General features: G+C 38.9%; 1 protein-coding gene across 4 annotated transcripts in view; it reads right to left on the reverse strand.

The window, feature by feature from the left end:
• The window catches only part of HTR3B (5-hydroxytryptamine receptor 3B), a 232076-nt gene that overhangs the window by 78616 nt on the left and 128718 nt on the right, over positions 1-24742 (reverse strand). For 3 of the 4 annotated variants that reach the window (XM_053690120.1, XM_053690119.1, XM_053690118.1), the window contains 2 exons: positions 7454-7614; positions 2086-2130 (listed from right to left, as the gene is read on the reverse strand). In XM_053690120.1, the coding sequence (XP_053546095.1) occupies positions 2086-2130; positions 7454-7614 (206 nt within the window). The remainder of the gene's footprint in view (positions 1-2085; positions 2131-7453; positions 7615-24742) is intronic. The other variant, XM_053690121.1, reaches the window with a different exon arrangement.

Consider the following 24742-nt stretch of genomic DNA (forward strand, 5'->3'; position numbering starts at 1 on the left):
TAGGGGTTAATAATTGAAGTTAGGTGTCGGCGATGTTAGGGAGGGCAGATTAGGGGTTAATACTATTTATTATAGGGTTATTGAGGCGGGAGTGAGGCGGATTAGGGGTTAATAACTTTATTATAGTAGCGGTGCGGTCCGCTCGGCAGATTAGGGGTTAATAAGTGTAGGCAGATGGAGGCGACGTTGAGGGGGGCAGATTAGGGGTTAATAAATATAATATAGGGGTCGGCGGTGTTAGGGGCAGCAGATTAGGGGTACATAAGGATAACGTAGGTAGCGGCGCTTTGCGGTCGGCAGATTAGGGGTTAATAAGTGTAGGCAGGTGGAGGCGACGTTGTGGGGGGCAGGTTAGGGGTTAATAAATATAATATAGGGGTCGGCGGTGTTAGGGGAAGCAGATTAGGGGTACATAAGTATAACGTAGGTGGCGGTCGGCAGATTAGGGATTAAACATTTTTTATTGAGTGGCGGCGATGTGGGGGGACCTCGGTTTAGGGGTACATAGGTAGTTTATGGGTGTTAGTGTACTTTAGAGCACAGTAGTTAAGAGCCTTATAAACCGGCGTTAGCCCAGAAAGCTCTTAACTACTGACTTTTTTCTGCGGCTGGAGTTTTGTCGTTAGATTTCTAACGCTCACTTCAGACACGACTCTAAATACCGGCGTTAGAAAGATCCCATTGAAAAGATAGGATACGCAATTGACGTAAGGGGATCTGCGGTATGGAAAAGTCGCGGCTGGAAAGTGAGCGTTAGACCCTTTCCTGACTGACTCCAAATACCGGCGGTAGCCTAAAACCAGCGTTAGGAGCCTCTAACGCTGGTTTTGACGGCTACCGCCCAACTCTAAATCTAGGCCTAAGATAGGGCATTAGTTTCCGGGTCTCTGACACTTAATAAACTAAACCTGGTGCCAAACAGGATAAAATGCTGATAGTCAGATGAAGTAACCTCTCGGTTGATACAGTCACACATGCCTGTATAATGCACAAGTGCTACCAGGGACGTCACTTGGGGGGTGCAGGGGGTGTGGACCGCACCCGGGTGACACGCTCCATGAACACAATTTTTTAACTTTTTTTTTATTATTATTTTATTAAAAATTAAAGAAATACAATGTAGATATGCATAGATTTGTTTTTATTAGAGGGGCCAGCAGTTGTGAACATTAGTGGGACTGGGGAAGTTGTAGACACACTTCATTATTTTGCCTCTTGAGCCCACGTCGCAATTTCCACAAATAGTTTTCCAGGCTGCTTTTGCTTGTTTGTACTTTGCTCCTCCCTTGCCCAATTTCGAGTTTTTGTGTGTGTGTCTGAGTGTTTTTGTGTGTGTGTGTGTCTAAGTGTTTTTTTGTGTGTGTGTGTGTCTAAGTGTTTTTGTGTGTGTGTGTGTCTGAGTGTTTTTGTGTGTGTGTGTCTAAGTGTTTTTTTTGTGTGTGTGTGTGTCTGTTTTTGTGTGTGTTTGAGTGTTTTTGTGTGTGTTTTGTGTGTGTGTCTGATTGTGTCTGAGAGTGTTTGTGTGTGTGTGTGTGTGTGCCTGTGTTTTTGTGTTTGTGTGTGTGTCTGCTTTCTGTCCATTGGAGAAGTTTGCCTTTTCTATGAAATTCTCTTCTTCCAGTAAAAAAAAAAAAACATTACTGGGGTGTGGGGGGTGACACTATAACTTACCGCGCCGGGTGACACCAACCCTAGTGACACCACTGAGTGCTACATTAAGGGCTGTTATTGCTTAACCCCAGGACTAGTCTCTAGACGTGTACTCTAACCATATGAGCACTTGTAGATAAATCTGATATTTGACAACAAGATCTTTCTAAAAGCTTACTTTGTGTAAATTGTCATAAATATGATATGTTAATAAACTAATTTGTGAGTAACCTGAGTCCTCAGTATGTTTTCTCGTCAGCTAAAGATTTTTTTGCACTCACTTAAGCACACAATAAAAGGTGACTATATATACTGTATATATTTATATATATATAGCATCCCTAATGTAATATAGTGAAGGGGAATCATTTAATATCTGTTCACAGAAGGTCGTGCGAGCAGCTGGTGAAAATAATAACCTAGATTGTTAATCACCTGTCGATACCAGATACTAGTGGTCAGCTTCTGATTCTGTCCATCCTGTAAATAGAAAGAAATATATTTAAACAGTTATCTTAGTCAATAGGAAAGACCACGTCTGTTGTATACAAATAATGCTGAATTAAAGGTTGGAAGCTCAGGGGAAGCTTTGTGCAAATTGCAGTAAACTAAAAGGGCTTCTAGTAAAAGGTATTACTGTTATAGGGGCATATGCACATATGCTGTGTGTGCCTTGTGCACCTGCATGTAACACCTACTCAGGGAGGCAGCAGCAGGAGCATGTAGGGCACACAGTAAAAGGTATTACTGTTATAGGGGCATGTGCACATATGCTGTGTGTGCCATGTGCACCTGCATGTAAACACCTACTCAGGGAGGCAGCAGCAGGAGCGTGTAGGGCACACAGTAAAAAGTATTACTGTTATAGGCATATGCACATATGCTGTGTGTGCCTTGTGCACCTGCATGTAAACACCTACTCAGGGAGGCAGCAGCAGGAGCGTGTAGGGCACACAGCAAAAGGTATTACTGTTATAGGGGCATGTGCACATATGCTGTGTGTGCCTTGTGCACCTGCATGTAACACCTACTCAGGGAGGCAGCAGCAGGAGCATGCAGGGCACACAGTAAAAGGTATTACTGTTATAGGGGCATGTGCACATATGCTGTGTGTGCCTTGTGCACCTGCATGTAACACCTACTCAGTGAGGCAGCAGGAGCATGTAGGGCACACAGTAAAAGGTATTACTGTTATAGGCATATGCACATATGCTGTGTGTGCCTTGTGCACCTGCATGTAAACACCTACTCAGGGAGGCAGCAGCAGGAGCGTGTAGGGCACACAGTAAAAGGTATTACTGTTATAGGGGCATGTGCACATATGCTGTGTGTGCCTTGTTCACCTGCATGTAACACCTACTCAGTGAGGCAGCAGGAGCATGTAGGGCACACAGTAAAAGGTATTACTGTTATAGGCATATGCACATATGCTGTGTGTGCCTTGTGCACCTGCATGTAAACACCTACTCAGGGAGGCAGCAGCAGGAGCGTGTAGGGCACACAGTAAAAGGTATTACTGTTATAGGGGCATGTGCACATATGCTGTGTGTGCCTTGTGCACCTGCATGTAACACCTACTCAGGGAGGCAGCAGGAGCGTGTAGGGCACACAGTAAAAGGTATTACTGTTATAGGCATATGCACATATGCTGTGTGTGCCTTGTGCACCTGCATGTAACACCTACTCAGGGAGGCAGCAGCAGGAGCGTGTAGGGCACACAGTAAAAGGTATTACTGTTATAGGCATATGCACATATGCTGTGTGTGCCTTGTGCACCTGCATGTAACACCTACTCAGGGAGGCAGCAGGAGCATGTAGGGCACACAGTAAAAGGACACAAACCCCAATTTATTTTTCATGAGTCAGAGAATACAATTTTAAACAACTTTCCTATTTACTTCTACTATCAGTTTTACTTCATTCTCTTGGTATCCGTTGTTGAAGGGGCAGTAAGGCACTACTGGGAGCTAGCAGAAAGACAATGACAAGCGGAATATATGTGCAGCCACCAATCAGCAGCCTCTGAGCTTACCTAGGTATACTTTGCAACAAAGAATACAAAGAGCATAAAACAGAGATAATAGAAATAAATTGGAAAGTTATTTAAAAATGCAGCTTTCTGAATAATGAAAGAAAACAAATTGGGTTTCCCGTTCCTTTAAGTCATTGCAGTCATGATACAAATAACTAATTAGGCATAGTGCTTGAATGTGTGCACGAGGCATATGCGTCATACGTGCATATGCCGCTAAAACAGTGATAGCTTCTATTCAAAACTGAAACGCACTCAAGCACCTTTCAGCTCTATTATGTCCCTTTAAGTCTACACTACACTTTCAACAACAGATAGGAAAGAGGAAGGAAACAGTTAAAAAAACATCAATCAAAATACAATGTGCAACATAATTACAGTCTTGTGTCTTATAGTACAGCAATAAAATATATACGTGTACCCTTATTTTACTGTTTACATACACGTTTAATCATAAATCCGTTATGCACCTACAAATAATATAACAACATGAAAATAATGCCAGACGTGCCAAGGACAAAACAACTTATATATATATTTGTATATGGGTCTCTTTAAAGTCTTTAACATGTTTCTCCTATTTCATAAAATGTATTTAAAGGGGCTTAAAAGAATCAAATAGACCATCTCATTTTAAGAGTTTTCAATTTAGCTGAAAAACATATCTAGGTAGGATCGGCAGCAGCACTACACTACTAGCAGCTGGCAAGTACTAACCTAAGCCTCTTGTCATTGGCTCACCAGATGTGTTCAGCTAGCTCCCAGTAGTAGCATTGCTCTAGCTAATCTTAACTAGGGCTTGATCGCAATCCTTTACAAATGTTTATCTAATTGTTCACCATAAAGTATGTAAATGTCATATGATAAGCTTCAGGTAAGGAGCAACCTTTATATGTTAAACTCGTATGCAGGAATTAAACACATACAGCTAGATTACGAGTTTTGAGCACTATAGAGAAATTAACGACCGCCACGAAAGCGGCATTAATTCACCTCCCTATAGCACTGCCCTAATCTGCTGCCCCAATGTCGCAGCCACTATACTAAAGTTATTAACCCCTAAACCTCTGGCCTCCCACATCACTAACACTAAATAAATATATTAACCCCTAAACCTAACCCTAACCCTAACGTAACCCTAAACATAAGTCTAACCCTAACCCTAACACCCCCTAACTTACATATAATTAAAATAAAGCCAAATAAACCTTACAATTCTTACCTAAATAAAACTTATTTAAAACTAAATACAAACTTACCTTTTAAAAAACCTAAGCTAGCTACAAAATAACTAATACTTATATTGTAGCTATCTTAGGTTTTAATTTTATTTAACTTGTAAGTTTGTATTTATTTTAACTAGGTAGACTAGTTAGCAAATAGTTATTAACTATTTACTAACTACCTAGTTAGCCAATCAGTGCTGACTCCTAGGTAACTCCATGGGCGTCTAGCCAAATGTTTTTTCACTCATAACGCAAAACTCGTAATCTAGCTGATAGTTACATTCAAGTGTTATATTAATTCTGCTTGCACTCTCTTGATTTTAATAAAACACATTATTGCTAGTTAAATGATATTTTAGGAGACAGCAAGCTGACATTTCTGCTGCTATACAGGATTTTAATAGAATAAAAAATATATATATCTTTCAGACTCAGCTACTGAAAGCAGTGGTAGGGGCAGTGTCATTTATTATTTCTTGTCTGTTTATTTGTTACTGGTTCATCACTGATAAAATGGAACGTCACCTTCTCACGACACTTTTAACAAATCACTGGTTCCCTCACACTCCAATTAGTTCCTGAGTCATTAATCACAGAGCTCAGAAGAATGTTACTGGCGCAAGTTCTTTTTAGGACAACATTGTGATGTTACTGTGGCTGCAACTTGCGATTTGCTATGTATGATCGATGTGTGTGTTTAAGGCATCACAATACACAGTGTGACTGGTCGTCAGAATGTGTGATGTCTCTGTCACTGGCTCATTAAATACACTTTGTAATATAACATATCAGTAAAATAAACCTTACCAGTAATATACTTTCATTATTTATTTTGTCCTCTTTTCCTGTACTTTAATTCTGAAAACTGTGTCCTTTACAATTCCAGTAAAACGTGTAAGTGCACTACTATATTCCAAGCATTGGTTGCACACTTTAGTCACCCATTTATAACTGTCCCCAATTAGCTTCAGCAGAGAGTGAAACTTAGGTTACAACATGGTGGCGCTCATTGCTGTATGGATAATAAAGCTTTACACTTATTTTTTCATATTTAAACAAGTAATAGAATATAAATGTATTTCTTTCTGCATAATACTCTCAGGTTAATGTTTACTTCTAATACATTATTCTATCTAGCTTGTATTTTCTGTAATAGTCACTTTAAAGACAAGTATTGTTAGCCAGCACATTCCCTTTTGAATACTCCTATATGGGGGTTACACAGCGCAAGTAGTAGCCAACCCCGGCTCAAACCTCAAATGATCTAGTGACAATTTACCTCAACTTGGCTTAGTAGAGAAGCAGTTACAAAATGTTCTGATGTTCCCGAGCATTTTTATTATTACACTGTTGCAGATAACTTCTTTTTTATCCTGTGCAACAGAGCTAAAATCAGCAAAATACACTGCCAAACACTACCAATCACTGCCAACCACTACCAATCACTGCCAACCATTACCAACCACTACCGATCACTGCCAACCAACCACTGCCAACCAATACCAATCACTACCAACCACTACCAATCACTGCCAACCACTGCTGATCACTGCCAACCAATACTAACCACTGCCAACCCACTAACAATCACTGCCAATCACTACTGATCACTGCCAACCACTGCCAATCACTGCCAACCACTACCAATCACTGCCAATCACTGCCAAACACTACCGATCACTTCCAACCACTACGATCCCCGCCAACCACTGCCAATCACTGCCAACCACTACCGATCACTGCCAACCACTACTGATCACTGCCAATCACTGCCAACCACTACCGATCACTACCAACCACTACCAACCACTACCGATCACTGCCAACCACTGCCAACCACTACCAACCACTACTGATCACTGCAAACCACTACCAACCACTACCGATCACTGCCAACCACTGCCAACCAATACCTATCACTGCCAACCAATGGCGGTCACTGTCAACCACTGTCAATCACTGCAACCACTACCAATTACTGCCAACCACTACCAATCACTGCCAAACACTAACAATCACTGCCAATCACTGCCAACCACTACCGATCACTGCCAACCACTGCTGATCACTGCCAACCAATGCTGACCACTACCAACCACTACCGATCACTGCCAACCACCACCAATCACTGCCAACCACTACCAATCACTGCCAACCACTACCAATCACTGCTAACCACTACCGATCACTGCCAACCACTACCAATTACTGTCAATCACTACCGATCACTGCCAACCACTACCAATCACTGCCAACCACTACTAATCACTGCCAACCACTGAAAATCATTGCCAACTACTACCAATCACTGCCAACCACTATCGATCACTGCCAACCACTACCGATCACTGCCAACCATTGCCAATCATATGACCTGCTGACTGATATTCAACATAATAGTTACAGTGAGAGAAAATAGTGCACTCAAGAATCATCTTTAGCTTTAAGTAAGTAAGGGCAGCCATATTAATAATCAAACCTATATTGTGTTAAATGAGAATGAGCTCAGCAGTTAACAGAACTGTAAGTTGTACAAAATACTTACAACATCTAACACCGCATGAATAAACAGATCAATAAAGACAGTGGTAGCCTTAGCCCAATGTCTCACCGGTCTCACATCTTTGTTATAGTTTATTAAAATGCGTCTGGTCAATTCATGCAGACTTGAGTTCTTCATTGCCGGCAAGTCAGCAGCGAATGAGCCTGAAAGATGTAAATATAAAATACATTGTACAGACTCTGCTTATTAATTAAACAGCTTTATTAATGATGACTTTTACACAAGCAGGCACTTCCTGGGCACATTCTATTTAAACAGTTTTTACTAAACCTTTTTTCTGCAAAACATTGTGTTAGAATTGTAAGTGCTGCTCAATACCACTTCCTTTAGTTTATTAAACAAGGGCCACATAATACAATGTTACAAAAAGTACATCCAGTTACAGAAACAGGGTTAAAAAAATAGAATTAGTTATACTGTAGCTATTTAAATAACCAGTATGAACAAACCTAAGGAAATTACAAGCAGGAATCTAAGCTTATGAGCTGCCCATCTTTGTTCAGCACTCTGGATAGCGCTGTCTGATTGGTGGCAACATGTAGCCACCTATCATCAAACTCTACCCAGGTGCTCAACAAAAAATGGGCCGGTTTCTAAGCTTACATTCTTGCTTATTCAAATAAAGATACCAAGAGAACGAAGAAAAATTGATAACAGGAGTGAATTAGAAAGATGCTTAAAAGTGTTGCTCTATCTGAATCATGAAAGAAAAAAATGGGTTCAGTATCCCTTTAAGTTAAAGCTGTTTAACTAGTTTATTATACTGAGAGGATACACATATTTGTGCAAAATATATCCTCGGAGATCCATTTGTACTAAAACCTTCCTGGTCTATCAGTGTACAGAACACAATCTGTAGCTTATTACTCCTATGAATATCTATTGGTAAATTGTAATATATGTTTTAATATATGTATTTTCATTTAGATAAAGGGAACAGAAGAAATGGCTTTAAAGGGACAGTCTACACCAGAATTGTTAATGTGTAAAAAGATAGATAATCCCTTTATTGCCTATTCCACAGTTTTTCATAATTAACAGTTATAATAACACACCTTTTATCTCTGTGATTACCTTGTATCTAAGCCTCAGCAGACTGCCCTCTTATTTGAGTTCTTTTAAAAAAACTTGCATTTTAGCCAATCAGTGCTGACTCCTAGGTAACTCCATGGGCGTGAGCACAATGTTATCTATATGGCACACGTTTATTTTTGACTAGGCTGTCCCTTTAACTCCTACAGACCAATGGCAGTTGATGTGTATAGCTGCTCAGTGTGTAATTCTGTTTGTGTGTCTGTTTATCAAACTATATGAATCTAAAGGCATTTTGCACATTAGATTACACGTTTAGGAACAGGAAGCATACGTACAATACAAAACGTATATAAAAACATAAGGGGTTTACCATGCGTGAATATGAGGCAGTGCATTCATTTACCTTATCTGCAAACCTCTATCAGGTATTTCCTACCTTGTGCAACTGGACAAAAATAATTTAATGGATAATGAAGTTTATAATGAGGAAACCGGCTGAGTAACCGACTAGAAAGCTTAATGAACAATGGTCTGTCATATTCATACATGAATGCCTATCCCTGAGCTATAATTCTGAAGCAACGGACTGGAGATTAATATGAATCACTGGGAGATAGATGCAGCATTTCCCCCTACAAATCATTGCATTATTTGAAGTTATTCAGGTTAGACAAAACACTAAGTTGCTCAAGCACATCCTACTTAAATGGCTGAAACTTAATTTGCTTTTTTCAGTCTATCTCTAGGGGGAAATATAGTTGTCTTTGTTATATAGTTTGCAGTGTTGTTTAATTACAATGCTAATATAAAATGAGAAGGATAAGTATGATATATTCTATATCTTACTTAACTATGTTTGCTTCAGCCTTTGCTATATTACAGCCAGTGGTATATAAACTTTCATGATTCATATAGGGAGTATAATTTAAAAATAAGCTTTCAAATTCCCTTCTCATATTTAATTCACACTTTAAATGTACTTATTTTCTTAATATCAATTCTTCAAACTTAGCTCCTTTCTATGACAGCATACTGAGGTAGACTAAGGAGCGTGCACGTCTCCTAAAACAATAAGGCATTTTGAAACAATTGTATACATATAGTGCTCAAGACATGTGAACGCTCCTGAGCATATATCAGTATGGTTTCATGAAAAGCAGCTATGTTTCTTTGTCTCTCATATCCATTTAAATATTTATTTGTCTGTATCTAATCCTCATTATTGCAATTATTAGAAGCATCAATACCAGTACTGTATAATAATGATGATAAATTTCTTACCTGAAATGAGTAATGACAGCAAATTTAAGGTCACCACAATTAGAAACTTCATTGAGATAGTTGGTTGTGTGACAGTCACAGGGAATAAAAAATTGCTCTTGCATCTAAAGATGAGGTGTCAATCCAGCCACGCAGAGAAGAACATTCCCAAGGCCTGTATGGTCCAAATGACGTGTGAAGTTACCTTAAATTTAGCAAACTGGCTATCTAGGCTTCTTGCTCTAAATAATCAGATTACAATTCTGATTTCATCTTTTTTTCCAAGAGACAGTCCTTGAGAAACACTAAATGCATGGCTAATTAGATTGTGTTAAGATCTTTTACCTGTGGCTGTTGTCCAACTCTTTAAATGATTCTAATTCCAGTAATAGGAAAATACAAAATAGCCCTGGTAAACTAAATAGTCCAAACCGCATTAGAGTAAAGTATCCAATTGTCAGTAATTGTGTAATAGTTGATGGTTACAAAATAAATTGATGCATATTGAAGGTGTATTATTTTAGTGTTTCCTAGAAGCTATAAGGTATGTTGATTACAAATGTTTGTATACAAAAGTCCCAAAAAAACAGCAGCATATTCTGAGACCCATAAAAATGAGGTAACCATAAAAAGCTAGCTGTTGGCAACACTTGCTGTGATAGGAAATATCATTGAAGAAAAATGCAGCATGTCTGCAAAAAAAAAAAAATAGGACACATGCAGGAACTGTTAGCACTTTCACTTTGCAGCGCTGCTCCACATTAGACTGTTCTCTTCAAACAGATCTGCGCTCTGGCTGCACTGTGTAAGTTTTCCTTAACACAGTGCAACCAGAGGGAAGCCCTGTTGAAAGAAAACAGTAAAATGCTGAGCAGAGCGCCATAGCAGCAGCGCACCGATTGATGACTGTCTCTCAGGGATTTTTTCAACCCTGCCCCTGTTGTTCTTGTGAGCAATGCATATTTTTTACTACTACGTTTTTACCTTATAATTATGTGATGTTAGAGCAATGGCTAAGGAATTACATTTATTCAAGAGACATATTAAAAACTTAACAAAATTTATTTTTTTCTCTGCGACTCGTTTTAATGCAATTTTCAACTGATGCAATGTTATAAAACTTTAAAATTTGCTTTATTCTCCAGTTAATCTACACATTGTATTTGGACTGGTGCTTTTGTTTAAAATTGAATTTAATCTCAAAATAACCTGCAGAACAATTTTCACTAAAAAGATCTCATTGCAGAAAGTGAAAAAAAAGTTGTTCCTCTGGGGCTGTTGCTGGCAGGTAAGAACCATCAGTCTATAGGAAACAAAGAGGTTAGCAGGATAGCTCTATATCCCAAACATTCTTGTATCCTTATACTGTATCTGTGTCTCCCAAAATGATTGGAAACCTATTACATAAATAATAATCTTAGTATATGTATGAGAATGGCAAAGCAAAGGGGGTTTAAGGATAAACTAATAAAATGCAACGGTATTGGCCCCATTGTGGTATCTTTAGCCACCTATAATTAACTGGGAAATAAGGGACTGTTGGCAAACAGTAGACTTGTAATCTATCTGTCTATCTTTCTATCTATCATAAAGCATACAAAGGGCATGATAAAGAACAAATAAAAAAATCCTCATGGCGATCTCCTCAGGTGTGCGCCTAGTCCTGGTGGTAATCTCCTGAAGTGTGCCCCTAGTCCTGATGGTGATCTCCTGAGTTGTGCGTCTAGTCCTGATGGTGATCTACTGAGGTGTGCTCATAGTCCTGATGGTGATCTCCTGAGGTGTGCGCCTAGTCCTGATGGTGATCTACTGAGGTGTGCATCTAGTCCTGATGGTGATCTCCTGAGGTGTGCACCTAGTCCTGATGGTGATCTACTGAGGTGTGCGTCTAGTCCTGATGGTGATCTACTGAGGTGTGCTCATAGTCCTGATGGTGATCTCCTGAGGTGTGCGCCTAGTCCTGATGGTGATCTACTGAGGTGTGCGTCTAGTCCTGATGGTGATCTCCTGAGGTGTGCCCTAGTCCTGATGGTGATCTACTGAGGTGTGCGCTCAGTCCTGATGGTGATCTACTGAGGTGTGCTCATAGTCCTGATGGTGATCTCCTGAGGTGTGCGCCTAGTCCTGATGGTGATCTACTGAGGTGTGTGTCTAGTCCTGATGGTGATCTCCTGAGGTGTGCACCTAGTCCTGATGGTGATCTCCTGAGGTGTGTGTCTAATCCTGATGGTGACCTCCTGAGGTGTGCGCCTAGTCCTGATGGTGATCTCCTGAGGTGTGCGCCTAGTCCTGATGGTGATCTCCTGAGGTGTGCATCTAGTCCTGATGGTGATCTCCTGAGGTGTGCATCTAGTTCTGATGGTGATCTCCTGACGTGTGCACCTAGTCCTGATGATGATCTCCTGAGGTGTGTGCCTAGTCCTGATGGTGATCTCCTGAGGTGTGCATATAGTCCTGATGGTGATCTCCTGAGGTGTGCCCCTAGTCCTGATGGTGATCTCCTGAGGTGTGCGCCTAGCCCTGATGGTGATCTCCTGAGGTGGGTGTCTAGTCTTGATGGTGATATCCTGAGGTGTGGATCTAGTCCTGATGGTGATCTCCTGAGGTGGGTGTCTAGTCTTGATGGTGATATCCTGAGGTGTGCATCTAGTCCTGATGGTGATCTCCTGAGGTGTGCATCTAGTCCTGATGGTGATCTCCTTAGGTGGGTATCTAATCTTGATGGTGATCTCCTGAGGTGTGCATCTAGTCCTGATGGTGATCTCCTGAGGTGTGCACCTAGTCCTGATGAGGACCTCCTGAGGTGTGCATCTAGTCCTGATGGTGATCTCCTGAGGTGTGCACCTAGTCCTGATGAGGACCTCCTGAGGTGTGCATCTAGTCCTGATGGTGATCTCCTGAGGTGGGTGTCTAGTCTTGATGGTGATATGCTGAGGTGTGCATCTAGTCCTGATGGTGATCTCCTGAGGTTGGTGTCTAATCTTGATGGTGATCTCCTGAGGTGTGCGTCTAGTCCTGATGGTGATCTCCTGAGGTGTGCACCTAGTCCTGATGAGGACCTCCTGAGGTGTGCATCTAGTCCTGATGGTGATCTCCTGAGGTGTGCACCTAGTCCTGATGAGGACCTCCTAAGGTGTGCATCTAGTCCTGATGGTGATCTCCTGAGGTGGGTGTCTAGTCTTGATGGTGATATGCTGAGGTGTGCATCTAGTCCTGATGGTGATCTCCTGAGGTGGGTGTCTAATCTTGATGGTGATCTCCTGAGGTGTGCATCTAGTCCTGATGGTGATCTCCTGAGGTGGGTGTCTAATCTTGATGGTGATCTCCTGAGGTGTGCATCTAGTCCTGATGGTGATCTCCTGAGGTGTGCGTCTAGTCCTGATGAGGACCTCCTGAGGTGTGTTTACTACTAGCCCATAATGATATATGTGCTCTGACTGTACTTCATGTACTGAGTGTAGAACATGGTAAGGAAAGTGCTGCAAAGTTTTAGCACTTTACTAAGCAGGTAGGAGGCTCCCCAAGACAGCTGCCTACATTGCCTATTGTGAAAATCTAATGTTGTACTTGTTAATACATTTGCTAGTGGCAATATTTCAAGGGATATGAAACTTAATGAATCCACCAAATGCTACCCAGGGTTCTGACCCAAAAATGGGCCGGTTCCTAAGCTCATTCCTGTTTTTTCAAATAAAGATACCGAGAGAACAAAGAAAAATTGATAATAAGAGTAAAATTATAAAGTTGCTTAAAATTGCCGGCTCTATCTGAATCATGAAAGAAAAACATTTGGTTTTATATCCCTTTAAATGGTATTGAAACGACATGTCAATTTCCCAGCATCACTTTTTTTTTTAAAAAGAAACATACATTACCCTGTGTCTTTCAATAAACAGAATCAATATAATTGTTCTTACTACATTATGTTTGGTACTGCCGATACATCTTTTAAATAAACCTTCTAATATAATGTAAGTGACTTACAATATAACAAAGGAAACAAATATGTACAATATAAATATCTGTGAAGAGTGCATTTATGGCCGAAATATTTTATCTTCCATAGAAGAAACATAAAGTTGTAGGAAATAAGTCAGATTCTATTCAATAACACTGAACGTCTGATTGGTTTAAGGTGGTAATTCTTAAGAGTAATTAAATACTAATGACCCTTTCCCAGAACAACATGAAGCAATCGCAAATTTCCACAGCTGATTAATCACTAAAATGAAAAGGAGATGTTTAATCAATGCCGGGAGCTGCTATTCAACCCCAGAGCTGAAAAGGTACAAGCGCTGCTCTGCGCCAGTATACAGAAGAGGGTCAAGATAAATAAACCGTGACTAGTGAGGAAATGTCACTGGTTCATAAGACTGGGGACAAAATATTTACACTTTTTAATTTCTTAAAAAAGCATCAATAAATAAGTGAATGAATAAACAAGTAAACAAATAAATAAGGGGTCATGAACTCAAGTTGAAGGGCAGTAGGATCGGGTGTAACTTGCCGAAGCTTCTTCACAGAAAGAGTGGTTGATTCATGGAATGAACTTCTGTTAGAGGTGGTAAGAACAAACATGTTATAAATTTACAAATGAATGAACAAATTCGGCCAATGTTCGATGTTTTAAATAAATGTTGTGATACATTCTCTCCCATTTGAGCCTATTAAAGCGCGCTCTTGTGAGGCAATGCTTCTGTGCAACGCGAATGTAAGGTCGCATTCGCATTGCACCTCACTTGTAATACCAGCGCTGGTATTACAAAGTGGAGCGCAAATATCGATTTCGCAGAAGCAATATTTTGTGCTCTACTTATAATCTAGCCCAAAATTGCAAACGCTCTTGAAGACTCTTCCCATTAATCTCTTGTGGGGTAAGAGTTTCCAAATATCTCTGTTGTCTATAGTTTGATGAGTAACTTCTATTTAATACAAATCCCCAGACTGTCTACTACTTGTGCATAACTTTATATGATGTGCGAGCTAAACACAATCTACACTGACTAGGGATGCACCGAAATTTCGGCCGCAGAAAGTTTAGGCTGAAAATGGCATGTTTGGCTATTTCGGTTTTCTTTTTTTTCGGTAAAATTATTGTGTAGCATATTTCAAATTTGATGCTAGCCTAGAGGTGCTGTTTAAGTTTATTACTTCACTTACTGTTCTGCATATAATGAGTTTTCTAGGATTATACTTTATTTCGATAATTGGTAAAAAAACAAAAACTGTTAAATATGATTATGTTACATAGAACTAAATGAAGAATAATACAGTATATTGATATTTATAATTGTTTTAAGTAGGGATGCACCAAAATTTTGGTCGCAGAAACATTTTGGTCTAAAATGGCATTATTTTTTGCCTGTTTTTTTTTTTTCTTGGTAAAATTATTATGTAGCATATTATTGTTTTAAGATATTTTTGTCCAATTTTAGTGTGTTACTTTCAATAAAAGTGTGGGCTTTTTTATTGGCTCTAATTATGCAAAAAAAAAAACTAAAAAAAAATAATTTGAAAATAATTTGAAAAAATACATTTTCGGTATCAGTTTCGGTTTTCGGCTAAGTGCATCCCGGATTTTCGGATTCGGTTTCAGTCCAGAATTTCCATTTCGGTGCATCACTAACACTGACCATTCTAAGGGGCCGATTTAACAAAGTGCAAGTGGACATGATCCACTGTAGCGGATTGTTTCCACCACACATCGATAAATGCAGACAGCATACACTGTCGGCATTTATCATTGCACAAGCAGTTCTGGTGAATGCTGCCCCCTGCAGATTCGTGGCTAATCGGCCGCTAGCAATAAGGCTATTCAAACTTATTCTCAAATGTAAACAACGTTATTAATATAGTGATGTTTGGTGTGGCTAACTTCCATTTAATAAAATATAAAAATATTTATGTTTTTATGAAGTTGGCAATGATTTTTTCATTTTCTTGAATACTTGAGAGGAAGATATACCTCTCTCTGGACTTATATTGCAACTAGACGCATTAATGTGTTTATTACATGTCTGTTGTTTATATTCCTGTTGTATATGATATTGCCTTCTATTATAAATAAAGAGAATACAAATAAATATATATGTATATATATATATATATATATATATATCAGTGACGTGCAGTGACGTCAGAGGCTGGTGAGGCAGTGGCTTGGATACGCCTTCATTCTTTAGATATCCTTTGTTGAAGAAATAGCAATGCACATGGGTGAGCCAATCACATGAGGTATCTATGTGCAGCCACCAATCAGCAGCTACTGAGCATATTTAGATATGATTTTCAACAAAGGATATCAAAAGAGTGAAGACAATTAGATATTAGATGTAAATTGGAAAGTTATTTAAATTGCATGTTCTTTCTAAATCATGAAAGAAAACATATGAGTTTCATGTCCCTTTAAATGGTGTCTTGGAAAACTGGTCAACTTAGTAAACATCTGATTTTAGTCTAAAGGATTGTAACAGAAACACTTGCCAGATAACAAAATGCTTGCTCTGATTATGAGATCTAGAAATCCATGCCCATTAAAATATGTTTAAAACATACTTTTTACTTTAATGCTGCAAATTATGCTTATAGATTCTTTCATTATTCAGTAAATATAAAAATGTCTTGATCCAGTGGCGGCTGGTGAAATTTAAAGATGGTGGGGTGCTTGACCCCACCCCTTAAGAAAAGCCACACCATCAGATGGCACTACCAATTCATTAATTAAATAAATAAAAGGTAGACAGAAACACATACACAGAGGGTTAGAGAGAGAAAGAGAGAGAAAGAGAAAGACACACACAGAGGGTTAGAGAGAGAGAGAGAGAGAGACACACACACGCAGAGGGTTAGAGAGAAAGAGAGAGAAAGAGAGACATACAGAGGGTTAGAGAGAGAGAGAGACACACACACAGAGGGTCAGAGAGAGATAGAGAAAAAGAGAGAGAGAGAGAGAGACACACACAGAGGGTTAGAGAGAGATAGAGAAAAAGAGAGAGAGAGAGACACACACAGAGGGTTAGAGAGAGAGAGAGAAAGAGAGAGAGAGAGACACACACAGAGGGTTAGAGAGAGAGATAAAAAGAGAGAGAGAGAGACACACACAGAGGGTTAGAGAGAGAGAGAAAGAAAGAGAGAGAGACACACACACAGAGGGTTAGAGAGAGAGAGAGAAAGAGAGAGAGAGAGACACACACACAGAGGGTTAGAGAGAGAGAAAGAGAGAGAGAGACACACAATCACACACAGAGGGCTAGAGAAAGAGAGAGAGACACAATCAAACACAGAGGGTTAGAGAGACACATAAGGGATGAGAGAGTCAGAGGGGGAGGAAGAGTGACAGAGAGACCATGGGGAGAACAACACATAAGGAGAGAGATGGATAGATAGATAGATATAGATAGATAGATAGATAGATAGATAGATAGATAGATAGATAGATAGATAGATAGATAGATAGATATAGAGAGAGAGAGACACACACACACAAGGGGGGAGGGAGAGAGACCACTGCATTTTTAAGTAATAAAACAGCAGAGCTACAGAGAGTTCAGAAAGTGAAGGCAATCTGTTAAGTTAGTGGGTGTAAAGGTTGAGGAAACAAAATACAAAAACGACCCTGCTGTAAAAGAGTAAAAAAAACGCTAAACCACATTCATTAAATTACAATTTTCACTAACAGAATCCCTTTCAGTGAAATCTAAGGTTGTAGAACTTACTTCAAAGATGTGTCTTAAACACTGCTTATTCACAGCACAGCAACAAAATAAATGAAAGTAGTTTTTTTCCGTTTTTGTTGTTTTATATGATTTAACATCCAGCCCCAACCCTAAGTTCCACTTACTAATGCCTCTCACTGGATTGGGTCAGCCCAAATAGGACTGCCTCAAATAAGCAGTTAATGGGCCATCCAATGATCTTAAATACTGTCATCCAGTAGATGGCGCAGCATGTTGTGTAATGGTGGGCAGACCTGCTTGTGCCTCTCCATTGCACAACATGTATCTGTGAAGAAAAAAAATGCTGGGGAAAAAAATTGCAATTTTTTTATTTTATTTTTTTAAAGCCCATAAAAAAATATATATTTTTGCCCATATGAGAGGTGAAGCACTGCCTCACCTGCCTCTAGTGACTGCACATCACTGCTATATATATATATATATATATATATATATATATATATATATATATATAGAGATGCACAAGGAAGATGTCCAGGCACTCCAATTTAAAATCCAAACGTTTATTGATAGAAATCCTTTTAAAATCAGGAGGTAAGTATCTACAACATAAGACACTGACTAACAGAATATATACATGAAATTGCAGAGAAAAAGGTCAGCTGGGTTCCCATGCGGCAGACATGTTTCGTGCCTGTATGCACTTGTTCACTGCTCATGGGAATCTCAGTCTATCCCAGCTTATATAGGCACCCCATTAAACGTGTATGTTCATACATATACTTAAAGACCTCACTTCTGCATAAACGGAAAAAGCACAATATATGATGTAAAGCCTATGATCATCATGGTTATTGTAACAAGTCTACATGGATCTAAAAAATATTAATGTATATATTTGCAAAAAAAAATTCATACATAACCAGGTAATGCCATTGTGTATTCAAAAGTATAACCCTATAGACTAGTTCAATACCTTTACTATATTCAAACATATATCCATTCATTTGCTTGGTTTAATAACAATAAACATGTAGAGATATTAATAATACTCATATGACACAATATGGAGAACAGAGAGATCTAAACACAGAGGTCGATATCTCTTCTAAAATTTAACCCTTGTGGTACAGTACTGTTAAGGGTAAAAATTCAAAATGTTTCTCTGAGACCTAATTTTGTCTCCCTATCTCCCCCTCTTTTCCATATGGGGACATGGTCAATCGCCTGTACTGTTAACAACTTGGTGTCTGAATTGTGGTTCTCCCTAAAGTGTCGTGCTATAGGAGTATCTGATTCTATATCCTCAATAGACCTTAAGTGTGCTAAAAACCTGTGCTTTAGGGGTCTCTTTGTTTTCCCAACATATTGTTTATAGCACCCTCTACAGGTCAACAAGTAAATTACATGTGTGGTTGCACAATTAATATAAAATTTGATGTCATAGGATTTATGGGTACTAGTGAAGGTGAAATTATCACCTTCTACAACATAGTCACATGTTTTACAAATGTTGCGTCTACATCGAAAAAATCCCTTTCTTTGTTTAAGCCAACATTTATTATTTGATTTGCCTGAACAGTCTGATGGGGATATATAGTTTCCTATCGTCTTACCCTTTCTAGGTATGAACTCACACCCCCCTTGTATGATCCTTTTCAATATAGGATCAGAGTAAAGAATAGGGATACTCTCTTTGACAATCTTACAAATATTCCTATATTCCAAGCTATAAGTTGTAATGAACTTGGGGTTTTCTTTCTGTTTTTCCCTTATTCCCTTTTCCTGTCTTTTGTATTTCAAAACCTCACTTCTAGGAAAAGCATACACTTCTTCCCTAGCTTTATTTTATTTATAAAATATTTTACCAGTATGTCTCTTTAATAAGGGTCTGTGTCCTATATCCTCTATTTCTCAGACGATCAGTAATTATATCTGCCTGTTTCATATATTTCTCCTCTTAAGTACAATTTTGCTTGGCTCTTTTTTTTTTTTTTTTTAATATGTTTATTTATTTTTCCATCAGTATCAATATAACTGTAACAGAGCTCATTTGCTCATATTTTGCACCACGCAGGGTAAGAAAGAAATTTTTTTCCAATCATGTATACAGAAATAAAAAGATAAATATCTAGCATTTATGCCTACATAATAACCAGGTTCCGTGCCCATTACCTTATGGACATCACACAGTAAATAAACATTATAAGTAGGCAAAAAAAGGGGGGGAAAAAAACCAAGATGCTGTGTTGCATCTAAATACAATTATTACATTTTGTTCTCATTAACCAGATCGGAAAAAAGAAGAAAGAGAAAGGAAAAAAAAAAAAAAAAAAGGGAACAGAAAAAAAGAGAAAAGCCACCTCCTCCTCCACCACACCACGTAAAGGTGTCTTAGAATCTTAGGGTCCCCCAATTTTTCAAAGCCAGGATACTGGAAATAGTTCTCTTAATATCAGACCTTCAAAGTAGTCTGTTTTGTGGAATGCCTTAGTAAGTATATATTGCATGGGAAGCGGATATGTCTGGATAATATTTTCCCATTTATTGAAAAAGCGTTGGGTTGGTTTATTGTGTAGGTTTGACACATTATATTGTTCGAATATGATCTGTTGTCTCACTGCTTCTAGGAATATCTTAAAAGGTATTGTTCTGGTCTGCTTCCAATTTCTTAGAATTAAATTCCGACCTATAAGTATAATAGTATTGATCAAATCATAGTTCTGGGCTGTTATGTTTAGGAAAAAAATATTTATAGGTTCCAGGACTAAATGTTCAGGGCAAAATTTATTTAGCCAAAAGTTAACCTTCTGCCAAAATTGCCTTATTTTGGGGCATAACCAGAAACAATGCATCAGATCAGCCCTAGGCATTGAGCATTTGTGGCATATTCCCATATTTTCTGAAGACCATGCTGCCAATCTTTTTGGCAAATATAAGCATTGTTGAGTAATTTTAGAAAAGAGTCGTGCCAAGAGGAACGGAGGGGGGCTTTAATCAGCCATTTGATACCCTTCTTAATGTGATCCCCGCTAAGTTCTGGGAAATGTTTTGCCCAATAACCTATATATTGTTCATTATTTAATTGACCTTGCTTTGCCAATAAAATTTTATATAATAATGATATTGAGTGCTTTCCTTGCTTATATACATTGATATAGTCTCCAATTTGTTTAAAACCTACTGGCCAATTCCCTAACTTAGCTTTCTTATTAGCAAAGTGGCGTAGCTGAAGATATGCGAAAAAGCTCTCCTTCTTGGGGAGATCAAATTCTCTAACAATACTCTCAAAGGTTCTTAAATTAAATCTTTGGTCAAAAACTTGTAGTAACTTGTCAAATCCTTTATCCGCCCATTCTTTAAATACCTGATAGTCGCATCCGGCTATAAACTCGGGGTTCCCTCTGATCGGAAGATAGGGGGAAATAGAAAAATTAATTTTAAGATATTTACATGTCATTTGCCATGCTTTAATCACGTTGTATATACTGATAAACCTTTTGGTGCTGTCTGGGAGTTCTATAAGAGTGCAATGTAAGATTGCTTTACATGCAAACGGATATATTAAGCTCTCTTCCAGAATTAAGTTAGTTAGTACCTCGGTTGACAGAAGCCAATCCACCGCATTCCGTGCCAAGATGGCCATGTTATATAATCTAATGTCCAGGAAAGCTAGCCCCCCATGTTCCCTCAGTTGTGACAATTTTTTAATGGCTATCATATGTCGCGACTTGCTCCAAAGAAATTTAGCGCATAATTGATTAAATATTTTAATATCTTTTACCTTAATGAATAATGGTAAGTTATTCATAGTATAAATTATCTGAGGGAATAAGATAGATTTAATCATAGCTATTTTAGCAGACAAGGAAATAGGGAGTAGTGCCCATCTTTGCAACTTGCTTTTAAGTCGTGAAAAGAAGGGCGTAAAGTTAAGTCTATACCAGCAATTAGGATCTTTATGTAACATGATTCCTAGATATCTAATCTGCGTGACCTCTCTTAGCTCATATTGTGTCTTGCTATCCATGTTTTTGTATATCCATAGAATCTCTCATTTAAGCGTATTGACTTTATAGCCAGAAATACTACTAAATAAATCTAATGCCTTGAACGCAGTAGGGATATTTCTATGTGTTTGTTGGAAATAGAGAAGTAGATCATCGGCATATAAGGCAAGCACAAACTTCTGAGATCCAATCTTTATTTTCTCCAATTCTTGTCTGAGATAAATTGCTAGTGGCTCAATGGCCACATTAAATAGGAGGGGTGATAAGGGACACCCCTGGCGCGTTCCCTTCTCTAATTTGAAAAAATCTGATTGAGTATTGTTAACCAGTATCGAAGAGATGGGGTAGTTGTATATGGCTTTAATGAATTCAATCAATTTACCTGAGAAGCCAAACTTTTCAAGGGAAGTGTACAAATGTTCCCATATTATAGAGTCAAATGCCTTCTCCGCGTCGACCACAACCATAGCAAGATCATCATGATACGCTGGTTTTTCCTTATGCAATTTGTTCCAAAAATATTCTATTAGCATATATGTTTTATGAATGTTTTTTGTTGGTGATCTATCACACATAAAACCGGCCTGATCTTGATGTATAATTTTACATAATATTTCCTTCAAACGATTTGCAATTATTACTGTTAATAGTTTATAGTCTGTATTCAACAGAGAGATAGGTCTGTATGACCCTGGATCTGATAAGATTTTGTCTTTTTTTGGGATAAGGGTTATGATCGACGCGGAGAAAAATCGAAACATTATTTTCCCATCTATGAAATATGTATTAAATAAACAAGTCAGTATGGGTGCTATATCTGTCTTCAACATTCTGTAGAACTCCGCGGGTATTTGATCAGGCCCGGGAGCTTTTCCAAGTTTAGAATCTTCAATTGCTTTTATAACTTCGGCTAACGATATGGGATCGTTTATTGACTTAGCTTGCTCTGGTGTAATCTGTGGACACTTAATCTTATCCCAGAATATCTTACTTGCTTCTGTGTCTATAATTTTGGCAGCATATATGTTCTTATAATAATCTAGGAAGACCTTACTAATATCGTTCGTTTGGGTGAAGTTCTGACCTCCCCAGCTAATATTCCCGATCACATTCTTCTGATTCCTAGCTTTGTCTAGCCTAGCCAAATATTTAACAGATTTCCCATAGCGTCCGCCGTAAATGGCGCTCATTCTAGCTTCCTGCTGTATATTTTTTGCAGCCATAAATAAATCTCTTTCTTGGCGTGCACTATGATACTTATCACAGTACTTTTTTAGTGGATTGTTTATATAGTTTTGATATGCCCTCGAGACCGTTTTTGTCAATTGATTTTCCCGAGCCCTAGTCTTTTTTTTTTTGCTGACCATGAATAGTTTGATCTCCCCTCTTAGAAAGGCCTTTGCTGCCTCCCAAAACACCTCATATTTATTCGCATAACCTTGATTATTTATACAATACTCACGCCACTTGCTTGGCTCTTATGTACTGTCCTTTGGGGATTCCCTGTAGAGTGTGTTTTGGATGACATGAACTATAATCCAGTATAGTATTCCCTGATGTGGTTTCCTATACAGGTCAGTTTCAATTGAGCCAGTGTCACTATCTCCCTTGATTGTTATATCTAGGAAACAAATGGTATTGCTGTTTTGTTCACCTATCAATGTTATGCCACTATCATTTTGGTTTAGATAATTACAAAATATATCTATATTTTGTTCATCGCTGTCTATAATAAAAAACAGATCATCTATGAACTTGGCATACATAATGATCTTTTCCTGTAGTGGGTTTCTGTCTCCAAATACGTGGAACCGCTCCCACCATCCCATAAAGAGATTAGCGTAACAGGGGGCAAATTTTGCCCCATGGCGGTCCCACATCTTTGGAGAAAGAACCCCCCCCCGGCCCCAAACATAAAAAAATTATATGTAAGTAGGTATTTATTGCGTTAATAATGAACTGTTTGGTCGTTGTGTCATAGTTACTACAATGTTCCAAGAAAAAGTCAACTTCCTGTATACCTTTCTCGTGGAGGATGGATGTACACAAGGATGCCACATCTACCACTAGGAATCTATAACTAGATTTCCATTTCACATTTTCCAACTTTAGTAATTGTAATTGTGTGGGAGAGGTGTGGTGCTGCAGAGTGCGGCTCTGTGTTCAGTGCAGGCCGTAATAGAGATGTGGTATCCTGTATATAGCTCTGTAATTTTCTAACTATGGGTTGAAGAAAGCTATCGATAATGTTGGAAAGGGGTTCATTGAGAGAGTTAATCCCAGCAATTATAGGGCGCCCCGGGGGATTATCAAGGTCCTTGTGGACTTTAGGGAAATAGTGGTAGATGGGGTTTACAGGATTTTCAGGAACCAACATTTCCTCTGTAGCTTGTGTAATAACATTATTGTATCTAGCAGCTTTAACTATATCTGTCAGAATTTTTGTATATTGTTTTGTAGGATTTTCTCTCAATCTACTATATACTTCAGTATCCTGAAGCTGTCTAAGCGCTTCCTTGGTGTAAGCTTCTCTATCCAAAACCACCACATTTCCCCCCTTGTCAGAGGACCTCACCACTATCCTATTGTCTTCTGTTAGTTTTTTCAGTGCCTCTTTTTCTTTTAGTGACAAATTTTGTTTTTGTTTTTTTTTATTATTATCCAACTCTCTCAGTAGAATCTTTGGCTTGAAGACTATATGTCTTAGAAAAGGCTAAGCAGAAACTTCTGTAGTCACTATGAACCTAATGAATCAAAATACTTAGCAGTGCAACAGGATGAGGAGGGGCCTTTTATAGACTTTTGAGCTATGTCTTAAAGGTACAGAACAGAACATTACAGAACACTCCCTCCAAGGAGCCGCTCCGCGGATCAGGGTCCAGGCCTGTCAGGCTGCTTACGGTGGAAGTCAGAGACGAGACGAGGAGCAGAAACAGCGGAAGACGACTCCCATGAATCCTCATCAGGACCAAAACCACTCCATCTGATGAGGTACTGGAGTGCCCTGCCACGATATCGGGAATCCAAGATAGCCTGTACCTCATACTCATTTCCTGTGTCGATTTGAGCAGGAGTAGGACGACGACCCGAGTCAGGTCTACCCGGGTGGTACGGTTTGAGCAGGGCTACATGGAAAACCGGGTGAATTCTGTATCTAGGAGGTAGAAGCAATCTGATGGAATTCCTATTCAGTACCTTTTCCACAGGGAAAGGACCTATGAAAAGAGGTGCTAGCTTCTTGGTTGGTACGGGTAGCTTCAAGTGCTTGGTGGAAAGCCACACTTTGTCAC

This window comes from Bombina bombina, chromosome 8 (assembly GCF_027579735.1).
Source record: "Bombina bombina isolate aBomBom1 chromosome 8, aBomBom1.pri, whole genome shotgun sequence".
Taxonomy (NCBI): Eukaryota; Metazoa; Chordata; class Amphibia; order Anura; family Bombinatoridae; genus Bombina; species Bombina bombina.